Raw genomic sequence first — 12,728 nt, 5'->3', positions numbered from 1 at the left:
GTACCAAGTTTTCAGCCAATAGATCTTTGGGAATCACCTTGTCAGTGCCAATGAATATAAAACTGTGTTATATTTGGCATTTTTTGTAGATTCAACCTAAGAAATGTTGTACTTTTGCAACAGGCTGCTAGTAGCAAAGTGTGTGAATATGCAACTGTTAAATCTGTTCTTTGCTAAGTATCATGTGTGAATGAAACACCGGTTGGAGTTAAGTGTCATTTCGATGCCTGAATTATTTACAGGTTGGTGTTAAGTGGCTTAGCAAACAAACAAAGTTTCAAACAGGTAATGAATTAAAGAAAAAAGCCAACATGAAGTGTCTTACTGTTGTGTTTCCCTACCATGTGTCATGGGAACAGCTTCCCTGCCCCCTGGCCTTGATTTGATATCTTAAGTACTGCAAGAGGAAAAATATGTAACATTTATCCAAAACACAACTGCTCAACATGTTGGTCCCAAATCTCCCATAATTATTCAGATGATATCAGGTTATTACAAAGACCATAACATTTCCATCACAGCATTTTTGCACTTATTGAAAAATAATAGTGTCCCTCGTGGTCTAAGGATGAAGTTATTGTCTTGCACATGTCCTATCAAGTTAACTATATTTAATTATAGGATAAAAATGAACAGTCAAATAGACTTAGTATTGATTGGGTTTTTCCTTTATAAATCGTGTACACTGCAGTCTTGTTGCCTTTGCGCCATATATATTTCAACAGTGACATCTTTCGGCCACTGTGCGCGCTGCAGTCAACACTCCGGTTTCGGATACTATCTTCGAGGATATTTAAACCTCTTTTGCCTTGGTTGGGTGTCGTTTTGTTTTATTTAACTCTATATTTGTGTAAGTTACGGTGGAATAATTACCGAGTAAATTCAACACAAAGAGTGCTTTAAACGCTTGTTTTAAAGCGACAGTGGGTAAAGTAAAAACGTAAGCGAACGCAGCCCTCCCTCCCTTCCTTCCTGGGTCACATGCTAGTTGAGCCGGATCAGCTGACATCACCCAGCTTCTCTTTTTGATTCTCTTCCTCCTCCATCGACTGATAGCGCTTCGTAAAACTGCATTATATCGCTACCTGGGCTGTACTGGCATCAGATTTGAAATTTGGGCCAAGTAGATCTTGCTGATCCAGCAGGTTAACCCGGTGGGTAGATGCTACTAGAGTGGATGATGAACGGACACGCCATTCTTTACACGGGGGTCACTTTGGCCTTCTGGAGCACCATACTAATCGTTGGTAAGGTTTTATTTTACAGGAAAATGCCTAATAATAGCTAAATGAATGAATGAAAATATATATTTCATGTAATTTGCAGTAATGGTCGTGTATTTAATCGTTGTCTCTTCGTGACATTGTGATTTTTTTTTTTGGTATGTTTGACAGCTGTACTTCAGGACCCGTCTAAATACTGGGATAGTCGATAGGTTAGTTAGCATATGGAAAAAATGGTTTACTAATGCATGATAAGAGGGATACATGAAAACCCAATTCGTTGTTGAATGTATTTTTAAAAATCGCTGTGTGCTCATATTATATAAACAACACGGTTTAAGTTAGCATCTGGCTAGCATGCTGTTAGCTAAGGGTAGTTAGCTTACAGCGTACTCTCATAACAGAAATTTTCAGAGGTTTTAACGTTGGATGTTAGTGATTGTATTTTATTTTTATTAGTGTCACACCTTGTATGATTTGGAAATATTTTACCATGCTTGGATCGCTTTTCTTATTTTAGTTTGAAGTCGTCTGTTTGCGCCGTGCTAAGGTTAGCTGTCTAGGTGTTTGTGTGTCCAGCTGACTGTGCTGGGTAGGAACTACAGTGGTTTTCACGTGAGTGTGAGTGGTCACACCGAAGCTGCAGCTTCTTTTAGAACAGAAGTGTGACTGTGTTTCACGCAACCTGCAAAACACAAGATTACTCATGCAGAAATACACACGGGTCGACTAAATGGCTCATCTTTAAAGTGTTACCGTGTTTTTCCCACATATGCCTAAAAATGACCGTCACTGTTTCCACAGGGATCTGCTACACTATATTTGACCTGGGATTCCGCTTTGATGTGGCATGGTAAGTATTCTTTGTACACAGCTGCTGTCTGGAGGTAAAGATTCATATATACTCTAAAATCATTAGTATCCGAGGGATAAAGTTAACGTGCCACACCATTTTTCTATAGGAAAGAGTTGTTGAAGGTAGGTTAAGAAGAGACGTGATGATCAGTTAGTAGCACTATGACTTAATGCTGAGGAAGAGCTGTACAGATGTTTGCTTTGTGACTGTTGATGGAGAATTATAGAGAAGGTCAGAGTGAGGTTCACTGTGGATCTCGAGAAAGCATATGATGGGATGCCAAGAGAGGAACTGTGTACTGCGTGAAGAAGTCAGGGTGGTGTAGAACATGTTTTAGGACAGCTAGACAGTGGTGAGGTGTGTCTGCTAGGAGTGACAGATGGCTAAGGTGGGATCAGGGATCCACTCTGAGCTCCTCCTTGTCGCAGTGACAGATGAGATCAGACAAGAGTCTCTGCCGACTATGATGTTTGCATATGACATTGTGATGTGTAGTGAGAGTAGGTGGGGGTATGCTCTGGAGAGAAGAGGAATGAAGTTGAGTGGAAGCAAGACAGAATACATGTGAGTGTGAGTGAATGAGAGGGAGATGGGTGTAACGCTGAAGAGGTAACAAAGGTCAATGAGTTTAAATACCTGGGGTCAACCATACAAAGCCAATGGAGTGTACACAAGAGAGGTGAAGAAGAGAATGCAGAAAGGAGGAGGGCAGGAGTGTCAGAGGTGATTTGTGACAGAAGGATAGCAGCACTAATGAAAGGGAAGATTTACAAGATGGTAGTAAGACTTTCAATGGTGTATGGTTTCAAGATGGTTTTCACTTAAAAAAAAAAAAAAGAAAAAAGACAGGTGGCAGAGTAGAAGATGTTAAGATTTTCATTGGGAGTGACCAGAATGGGCATGATTAGAAATGAGAGGACCAGCTCAGGTCAAGCAGTTTGGAGATGAAGTTAGAGAGGCAAGGCTGAGATGGTTTGAAAAAGGGGCAAATGGGGGGATATATTGCACAAAGGATGTTGACTATGTAGCTGCCAGGCAGGAGGAAAAGACGAAGATTTCATGGATGGAGACATGCAGAGGGCTGGTGTGACAGATGAGGGTCCTAGGGATAGGGTGAAATAGAGGCAGGTGATCCACCTAAATTGGGCAACTGAAAGAATTAAGAAAGTGATGATTTTTGACCTTGTTTGACATCTAGTCTGTTGTTTTAGTTATATTTTATAAGTGGTTCTACCAGGAAAAATATTATATTGACATTCTGGGTAATAAAAGTTATAAAACAGCACTGCCTTTCCCACATTGCACAATTGTAAATGTACAGAGACATGCCTTACAACATAAGCGAGTCTACGTTGCCTGTTTCCTCTTTGACAGATTCAGGGCCCGCCTTTTCCCTTTTTGCAGAGTGATAGTGAGGCACCAATCCGTTTCACTTGGCTGATCAGACATTTTCCAAGATAATTTGTATATGTTGAAAGTGAAAGTAACAGTGAATGTGTCACTGGAGACATTTTTGAGGTCTGTCTGTACTTTCCCCAAATAAATTTGGGATGTGAAAGAAACGCATGAAGTGGTTTCCATCTACTACTTGAAGAGGGCATAGCTTGGATTTATCCACTACAGGTATTTATTTTAACAGACTGTTGAGAAAAAGGTTAGAGTTTAAAACAGAGTGTACATCGTGTTTTTAAAAGGTATTGCAAACAATGATGTTGTTATAAAATTGAGGCTGAGTGAGCTTTACTTCTTTACTCGCAGGTTCCTGACAGAGACTTCTCCTTTCATGTGGGCCAATCTGGGCATTGGTTTGGCCATCTCGTTGTCTGTGGTGGGAGCTGCCTGGTAAGTAAGACTTCTTTAAGTGCATACTAGTATCCATGGCTGGCTATGTTTGATTACAAAACATGAGCATAATTTTACACAAAATGCCAAACTCTGTCAGTTGTCTTGTTTCAACATAAGAGGAGTAAAAAAAAAAAAAAAAAGTGCTGTTCCCTAAAACCTTTGACCTTACTTTTTAAAACAACAGGTGTAAATGTAGAACTGTAAAATCTGAAACTGTGTGAAGTGAAAAATAGATGTTTGGACAAGTTTCTTGTTTTGTATTCAGAGTTTTCGATTGTGAAATAATAAATTGCAGAAATTACACATAAAATACCACATTCACCTACTTACACAGCACTTTATTTTATGGACTTTGCACACCTATATATTTCACACACTAACATTGATCCGTTTTTTCGGGGCAGTTTGCGGTTCGTTATCTTAAAGAAGAATTCAAAATGTAGACTAGAAGACTCGGGAATCGAACCACAGATCTTCTGAGAACTCTAACCGAATTCCTTTAAAGCAGATTTGGCTGAACAGCTGCAGGTAAAGGCCAGCTACAGCCAGTGGTCTGTGGGGAAAAACCGCCACCTGCCGATCCACAGGTTCCTGGATTACAAAATGATTCCTGTGTTTGCTTAATAATTTTGATTTACACACTGAATAACTTATCTCTTCTGCATGATTGTCCTACACATTCCTGTCATTTGGAATTAATGAGAAATACATCGTCTTATTTGTTTTCACACATATTACCTACAAGTCTCTGGGCTGGCTGCTTATTTTGGATCAGTGTTCAGAAGATTTATTTTCATTTAATTGCCTACCTTGAGCTCCTTTTTATTGTTTAGTATTTTATCCCATTAAGTGCATTAGATGAAAAATGTGCTGCCACTGTGTGTTGAAACGGATCCTTTTTACCTTGTTTTTGCATCATTACAAGTCTCGAGTGCATTGAAAACCGTTTGGATCACAGAAGATGTGTATTTATACTACGTGTAAATGGGTCGTTTTAGAGTGAAGCTCAATAATGGTAGTCATTTAACTCATGCTGTGTTTTTATGCTTCTCCTGTTTCCATTTATACCAACTGTTGACTTTTCTGTAACATTAAAATGTTTTTGTAAGTGATGTTGTTTTTCTTTCCGCTTGTTTTCCTAGGGGGATCTACGTCACTGGCTCTAGCATTATTGGTGGTGGCGTCAAGGCTCCACGAATCAAAACCAAAAATTTGGTCAGGTAAGCCCCGTCAAAGAGAGCACTTGTCTGTTTTGTTCCCGTCAACAGCTGTACGTTGCTAAGAAGGGCATTCAGTGAATTATGGTTCCATCTAGCACCAGTAACATCAGTTTATTGCTGCAGGTCCAAAGCAGTGTTTTGCAGAGACGGTGACCCTTGCTTATTCTGTTTCTCCCCCCAGCATTATCTTCTGTGAAGCTGTTGCAATCTATGGAATCATCATGGCTATTGTCATCAGCAATATGGCCGAGGTAAGGAACACATTTTTGATGATTGAGGAAGCCTTTTTTTAAAAAATTCATAAATGATGCAAGGAAGCCTGCACAGAGGACAGCGACACCTTGAAATTAAGCTGCAGTTGTAAGAGACAAAAACAAGTGAAATGTCATTGTAGAGCCCGGAATAAGGATTCTGAAATGATTTATTTCGTCTTACAGAACTTCAGTGGAACGACTCCTGAGACTATTGGGGCACGAAACTACCAAGCTGGTAAGAAAAGAGACTCCTGACTGAAATAGGAAAATCTCACCTTTAATTCTAGGGTTTTAAAAATAAATAATAATAATAACAATAATAGAATTTCAGCCCTGTTTATACATAGGCCCCCATTTTCAGAGGCTCAAAATTAACTGGACTGACAAGCAGTCAGTGCCCAGGTGAGGCCTGTGCCCTTTTAATTTCATGAAGGATTAGGAGGACAAAAGATCCAGAGTTGATTTCAGGTGTTGACTTTGTATTTGGTTGCTGTTTACTGGAGATCTCAATATTCTGTTCAAAGAGAATCTATGCAAGCGAGGGTGTCATCATTAGGCTGAAAACAACCCCAAGCCAAAATAAACCTGTCATAGATGGAAAATTTTAGTGGGCAAATCTGCAATCTGGTTGAGTCTTAAAATTGGTAAATGGACTGGGTCTTATATAGTGCTTTTCTACTCTACCTGAGCAGTTTAAGCGCTTTTACACAACTTGTTCATTCACCCAATCACACCATCTAACATTCACACACGCAATCATACTCTGATGGATGCATCTTAGAGCAACATAGGGTTAGTATCTTGCCCAAGGATTTTTGGCATGCAGACTGGAGCAGACTGGGATCGAACTTCTGGTTAGTAGGTGACCTGCTCTACCACCTGAGTTACAGCACTGAGCCCAATGCACTGACCAGCTCAACGAAGGTCTCACAAGAATGATCGCAGAATTATTTCCATGTTTAAGATAAATGTTTACTGGTGTTACAGTCTACAATCCAGGCATACCTTTATGAATGTACAGAGAGTTTACAACAAGGTGGAGGAACAGGAAGGTCAGAAAACAACTAAAAGAGTCTGCACAGTTCTGGGGGAAAAGAATTCGTTGTACAGATGAAACTAAGATGAAGGCCAATCAGATGAATGTGGTGATGTGAAACGACGACGATGTAGACGACTCCATTGTGAGTTACTCAGGTTGAACTGTGACTCATTTTGTTTTCTGTCCTATTAGGTTACTCCATGTTTGGAGCTGGTCTGACTGTGGGCTTTTCCAACCTCTTCTGTGGCATCTGTGTCGGCATCGTGGGCAGCGGAGCCGCTTTGGCAGATGCCCAGAACGCCAGCCTCTTCGTGAAGATCCTAATTGTGGAAATCTTTGGAAGTGCCATCGGCCTGTTTGGTGTCATTGTAGCTATTCTGCAGGTAAATACAGTTTTTTGCAAGCCTTTACCCTTCATCTTTTGCCTCACAGGAGAATAATGGCCACATAGCACAAACTGAAGTTTTTAATTTCACTTATTAATTATTTTAGGTCAGAAACTGTCAATCATCACAATCTTATCATTAAGTTTTATCGGTTTTAGCCTTGCTTTAATCTAAGCGAGGCTAAAACATCTTTTTCTAAATATGTGATAGAATTTCACGTTTTTTTTAAAAAAAAAATTTATTTCAGTTTACAATTTTTTTTGCAAACTAAGTTTTTAGTTTAGTTTTGGTTTGTTATAACAATCTTTCCACAACATAGTTGTTTGGACAAAGGCCCAGATGTTGTTGCAGAGACTTAAAAAATTATAACTCTTTACAGTAAATGTTTATTAAAAACTGCTTTTTGTTTCTCCTCAGACGTCGAAAGTAAAGATGGGTGACTAGAACGTGCATTCAAACGCTGAGAAGACAGACGCTGGAACAAAACAAAAAAGATCGATTATTGTGTAAATACATCGTAAATTATTTAAATGTCTCTATTTGCCTGGTATTTTTTTTTTTTTAACTAACATCCATACAAGAGTTGGTACACCCATGCCCTGCTCTTAATTCTTAAGGGAAGAAGGAAAGTTGAAGAAAACAGCATATTTTGCATTTCATACCTTTTTTTTTTTTTTTTAAATAAAGAAAAATGAGTGAACTCTGTGATGATTTAGCCTGATGAGCAGTAGAAGTAAACGGGGCAGTCTGAGGAGTGGCTAGACGGACAGATTCACTCTGCATTTAAGGAGAGGTTTACACCGATAACTGTTTAATTTGCATCATTTTTATCTGACCGCTCTTGTTGAATGGTAGTTAAAAATTAGACTGGAGTATTTGAAAAACTGTGTGTGTGCGTGTGCGTGTGTGTGCGTGTGTGCGCGCGCGCAGGACATGTGATCTTTTTTTCCTGTGAAGCATGAGGATGTTTGTCATTGTGTTTGTAGCCTGGTCTGTCAGATCTGTTTCCTTTTTTTAAAATCTGTTCTTTGCTGATAGGCTGATGGTCCTAACCCACACAGCAGCCATAATACAGTATTTATCAGGCTTCCTGATCACTAAGGTTGGGTGGCTCAATGGGAGGTCAAATTTGGTCAAATCACATATAGATTTCCTGCAGTCTTTAAAAATGTAATGTTGAGTCTTGCGGTCGTATCCGGCAGCCAGAACTTCCCAATTGACTTCACTTTTATTAGAGTCGTGATCCTTTCCTGTAGTTGGATATAGTGTTTGCTTGAAGTAAAACAAAAGAAGAAGCTTATTGCTGTCCTAGTCAGTTACTAGAAAGGAAAGTAAAATCTTTACCACCATTAATACCCAGTTTTACCTTTTCCTGTGGTATTACTGTCATTTAACAAGGGTCCAAATCTCTGACTCTGTTATATTTGCTGATTCATAATAATAAAACATCCAAATTTTGCAGCCAAATCTTCATTTCATTGAAACTTTTCTTTTGAATGTTAGTTTTGTCTTGTGTGAAAATGTCAACTCTTCTCATTTATGTTCAACATTCCTTAAAGTTTCATTCATTTATGTTTTAAATCTCAGTTGTCTGTGGGTATATGTTGAAAAGCAGCCTTTTGGGTGGTGTAAATGATTATTTTCTAAGCTACCAGTAACATAAAATTGAGTTTAGCCTAAAATGAGAAAATGCTGTAATGGTGGTGTGTGTGTGTGTGTGTGTAAACATAGCTTGAAAACGTCTTATGTTTTTGATCATCATTCCACAGAGCTGACAGACCACGGCTTTTTTGTGAATTGTCCTGTTTTTGGTTTTGGTTTCTTGAAATTTTCCCTCCACATACTCAAGAGTTCAAACACTGAAGTCTGGCCTCACAAAGGTGTCGGAGCAGTGAGATGGTCTTTGCTCTCATAAATGATAATAATCAGATGTGACTCCAAGATGCCTTTGGAGAACCAGGCTGTGTACCAAACCCCGGGCTTTCAGTGACTGTAGGTGGTACTGTGTGTACATTATGTTGATGTGATGGTGACTTGGAAAATAATTCATTTTTCAAAATTGTGTATAATAAAAACAGAATCAGATTTTTGTTTCTGCCTTCATAAATGTCCTTGAGGAAAATAAAATGAATCAATCGAGATCTCTGATGGCTTTTTCTGTGTTTGTCTTCATTAAATGTGAGCATATTGTCACCCAGGCCAATGAAAAGGCCGCTTTACTCTTTGCAGTTTGTACTTGTTTCCACTAGATGGCTCTGAAATCCACAGCATCTGCCTTGATAAAACAGCTGCTGAAAACTTTCTTGAGGAAATAGTTTTTTTTTTGTCCTGTTAACGTCTCAGCTAAACATTAATATCCATCTTTCAGTTTGCGCAGTTGAAGAATAATGATTTCATCACAATGAAAGCCCTACAACCGTGGCGTAATATACTGTAATGTTTTAAACTTACAATCAGTTTGCTGACCTCTAAAATGTGCCCATCAAAGCTGATTTTGAAAATCTTCTCGGTAGTCTACCTCTGTTCCTGACATCTTCATCATCAACATATTTTGTCCAGTATATCCAATATCTCTCCCCAGCACATGTCCAAACCATCTCAGCTCTAAAAATGCCACCAAAGTCAAAAATAAATAAACAAAATAAAGCACGATTACAAGTATGTAGCAACATTTTAAATAGATCATGTGGTCAATTAAAGTGTTTGAACACCACAATTTAAGTGTCAAAAAGAAGTAAAAGTGAAAAAATAGAGAGAAAAAACAAACAAACAACAACAAAGCAACCCATTAAACTTTGGATGTTTAGAGTTAAAGATAATCTTGTAAAAGGTCTCAATTAGGCTAAACGCAAGTGGGGCGGAGTTAGCCTGCCTGTAATTGTCTAGCCTTTACAACACTTTATTTTGTTCTATTTAAAGCTTGGATTTACCAATATTTATACGGTCATACCGAACTTGTAGAAAATGGGTTTAAAACAAATTTAAAGGGATTTTAGAAATATATTATTATTTTTACTTTAAGTATCTGTCTCTCTGTAAATTTAAATGTAGACTTTATCACTTTTTTGAACTTCCCTTGTATTGGGTATCGTTCAAAAAAATCTTACAATTATTATTTTGCTCATGACTGCAGCATACTAATAATAATAGCTGGCAAAAGCTGGATACTAAATTATCAGCTCGCCTTGTATCAGGAAAAAAAAGCGAAGGAAAACCCGGAGCGCGCAGGCTTCCGTAGGCAGCAGGAGCGAAAGGACCTGCTTGCTGCCACATCCTGAGAGCATCCTTTCTCTGCTTTCTTAACATCATCATCAAAACACAGCGGGATGACGGGAAATCACGAGCAGAGCATCTCTCTTCTTCCCGGTTTGCGGTAGAATATCGTCAGCGCTTGCGTTAACGTTTGACTAGCGTAATGCTACAACATGAAGCTTTTTCCCTGATGAAGAGCAGACATAATAGCCAGTCTGTGGGAAAACAGTGTAGTTATCCCGAGCAGAGTCGAGCTGAGCTTCTAGCTTTTTGTGTTTTCTTTTGTCCCCCAGATTTTTCAAACTAAATGCTTATTGAGAGTTTAAAAAATATTTTTTATTATTTTTTCTCTCTCCCTCGGATGATGTGAACAGTTTGTAGTGCTCCAGCAGAGAAGATGCACAGATACAAGTATCCGCCTGACAACATCAAGGTAGGTGCTCCATCTGCTTTCTGGGATGCATTGTTTCATAAAGCATCGTACACACGCTTTTTCCTTTGTTGCTATTTGCACACTTAATTCCGCATAATTCCTGCAGCTTTTCAACATTTCACTGAGTTTGTGGATATTGTGGAAATATTCTCGCAATGCAATGCTCCTTACCCCTCTTTTGTTATCATGCACATTCCCACAAACCAGAAGCATCTTTACACCCGCCATACTAGGCTTCATTGAGCCTCCCATCACTGATCTTCTACAGTAAATGAACCATCTCAGCATACAGCATTCCTGTTTAGTTGGATGGGCTCCGGAGCTCTAAAAATCCACTCTGAAAGTGCAATTTTTCGCAGAATTGCTGGTGCTGTTATAATAACATATCCTGCACTGGCAGCGTTACACTAGGGGAATGTGAGTGAGGAAGACGAGGAGGGGGTGTCTTCATAGCTTAACTAGGCGTTTTACACAGAAGCACTGGACCTAGATTGTAATCCAGTCTGACATCTCTCTCATGTATGACACGGTGTCACTTTAGTGCTGCTGTTACAGACCGTATACTAGCCAATGAAGTACAAGTACCACAACTGCAGTATTTGTACTTTTTAGTACTTGTTTTGGTGCTGTATATTTAGGCTTTAGAAGTACTTATTTTTAAATCATGTTCAGTTTAGTGTACAAGTAACACATGTACTTGACCTCAGGGCTATTTTCATTAATTAATCTGCTATTTTATTCTTGGATAAACAACACGTTAAAATGTCAGAACGAAGTTAGATTTGTCAACCATGATTTCTTCACACCCAAAGTGCTGTTACATAATAAACATAATGTCTACTGAGTAAATAATTTACAAATATTTTATGTGTTATATTTTAAAAGAAAGCTTGAAAGTCACGTCATGCAGACAGTTTCCGCAAAGCTGTTTTGGCGGAGCACTTGTATACAGGGAGTGCAGAATTATTAGGCAAATGAGTATTTTGTCCACATCATCCTCTTCATGCATGTTGTCTTACTCCAAGCTGTATAGGCTCGAAAGCCTACTACCAATTAAGCATATTAGGTGATGTGCATCTCTGTAATGAGAAGGGGTGTGGTCTAATGACATCAACACCCTATATCAGGCGTGCATAATTATTAGGCAACGTCCTTTCCTTTGGCAAAATGGGCCAAAAGAAGGACTTGACAGGCTCAGAAAAGTCAAAAATAGTGAGATATCTTGCAGAGGGATGCAGCAGTCTCAAAATTGCAAAGCTTCTGAAGCGTGATCATCGAACAATCAAGCGTTTCATTCAAAATAGTCAACAGGGTCGCAAGAAGCGTGTGGAAAAACCAAGGCACAAAATAACTGCCCATGAACTGAGAGAAGTCAAGCGTGCAGCTGCCAAGATGCCACTTGCCACCAGTTTGGCCATATTTCAGAGCTGCAACATCACTGGAGTGCCCAAAAGCACAAGGTGTGCAATACTCAGAGACATGGCCAAGGTAAGAAAGGCTGAAAGACGACCACCACTGAACAAGACACACAAGCTGAAACGTCAAGACTGGGCCAAGAAATATCTCAAGACTGGTTTTTCTAAGGTTTTATGGACTGATGAAATGAGAGTGAGTCTTGATGGGCCAGATGGATGGGCCTGTGGCTGGATTGGTAAAGGGCAGAGAGCTCCAGTCCGACTCAGACGCCAGCAAGGTGGAGGTGGAGTACTGGTATCATCAAAGATGAGCTTGTGGGGCCTTTTAAGGTTGAGGATGGAGTCAAGCTCAACTCCCAGTCCTACTGCCAGTTTCTGGAAGACACCTTCTTCAAGCAGTGGTACAGGAAGAAGTCTGCATCCTTCAAGAAAAACATGATTTTCATGCAGGACAATGCTCCATCACACGTGTCCAAGTACTCCACAGCGTGGCTGGCAAGAAAGGGTATAAAAGAAGAAAAACTAATGACATGGCCACCTTGTTCACCTGATCTGAACCCCATTGAGAACCTGTGGTCCATCATCAAATGTGAGATTTACAAGGAGGGAAAACAGTACACCTCTCTGAACAGTGTCTGGGAGGCTGTGGTTGCTGCTGCACGCAATGTTGATGGTGAACAGATCAAAACACTGACAGAATCCATGGATGGCAGGCTTTTGAGTGTCCTTGCAAAGAAAGGTGGCTATATTGGTCGCTGATTTGTTTTTGTTTTGTTTTTGAATGTCAGAAATTTGTGAATGTGGA

At 39.4% G+C, this 12,728-nt stretch overlaps 2 protein-coding genes across 2 annotated transcripts in view; both read left to right on the top strand.

Moving 5' to 3' along the window:
• The first annotated feature begins 809 nt into the window (after window positions 1–809).
• Window positions 810–8,964, top strand: atp6v0b (ATPase H+ transporting V0 subunit b). Its single transcript, XM_004542896.6, has 8 exons — window positions 810–1,247; window positions 2,028–2,076; window positions 3,838–3,921; window positions 5,067–5,144; window positions 5,326–5,395; window positions 5,582–5,633; window positions 6,630–6,820; window positions 7,241–8,964. The coding sequence occupies exons 1-8, from the start codon at window positions 1,163–1,165 to the stop codon at window positions 7,265–7,267; spliced, it is 636 nt and encodes a 211-aa protein (XP_004542953.1). The 5' UTR covers window positions 810–1,162; the 3' UTR covers window positions 7,268–8,964.
• A 1,078-nt stretch (window positions 8,965–10,042) lies between these two features.
• Window positions 10,043–12,728, top strand: part of b4galt2 (UDP-Gal:betaGlcNAc beta 1,4- galactosyltransferase, polypeptide 2) — a 235,737-nt gene continuing 233,051 nt past the window's right edge. Inside the window, exon 1 of the mRNA XM_076876403.1 lies at window positions 10,043–10,508. The gene's annotated coding sequence lies outside the window, so the exon portion shown is untranslated. The remainder of the gene's footprint in view (window positions 10,509–12,728) is intronic.

This window comes from Maylandia zebra, linkage group LG18, assembly GCF_041146795.1.
Source record: "Maylandia zebra isolate NMK-2024a linkage group LG18, Mzebra_GT3a, whole genome shotgun sequence".
NCBI classification, from domain to species: domain Eukaryota; kingdom Metazoa; phylum Chordata; class Actinopteri; order Cichliformes; family Cichlidae; genus Maylandia; species Maylandia zebra.
This window is presented reverse-complemented; position numbering and strand designations above follow the sequence as displayed.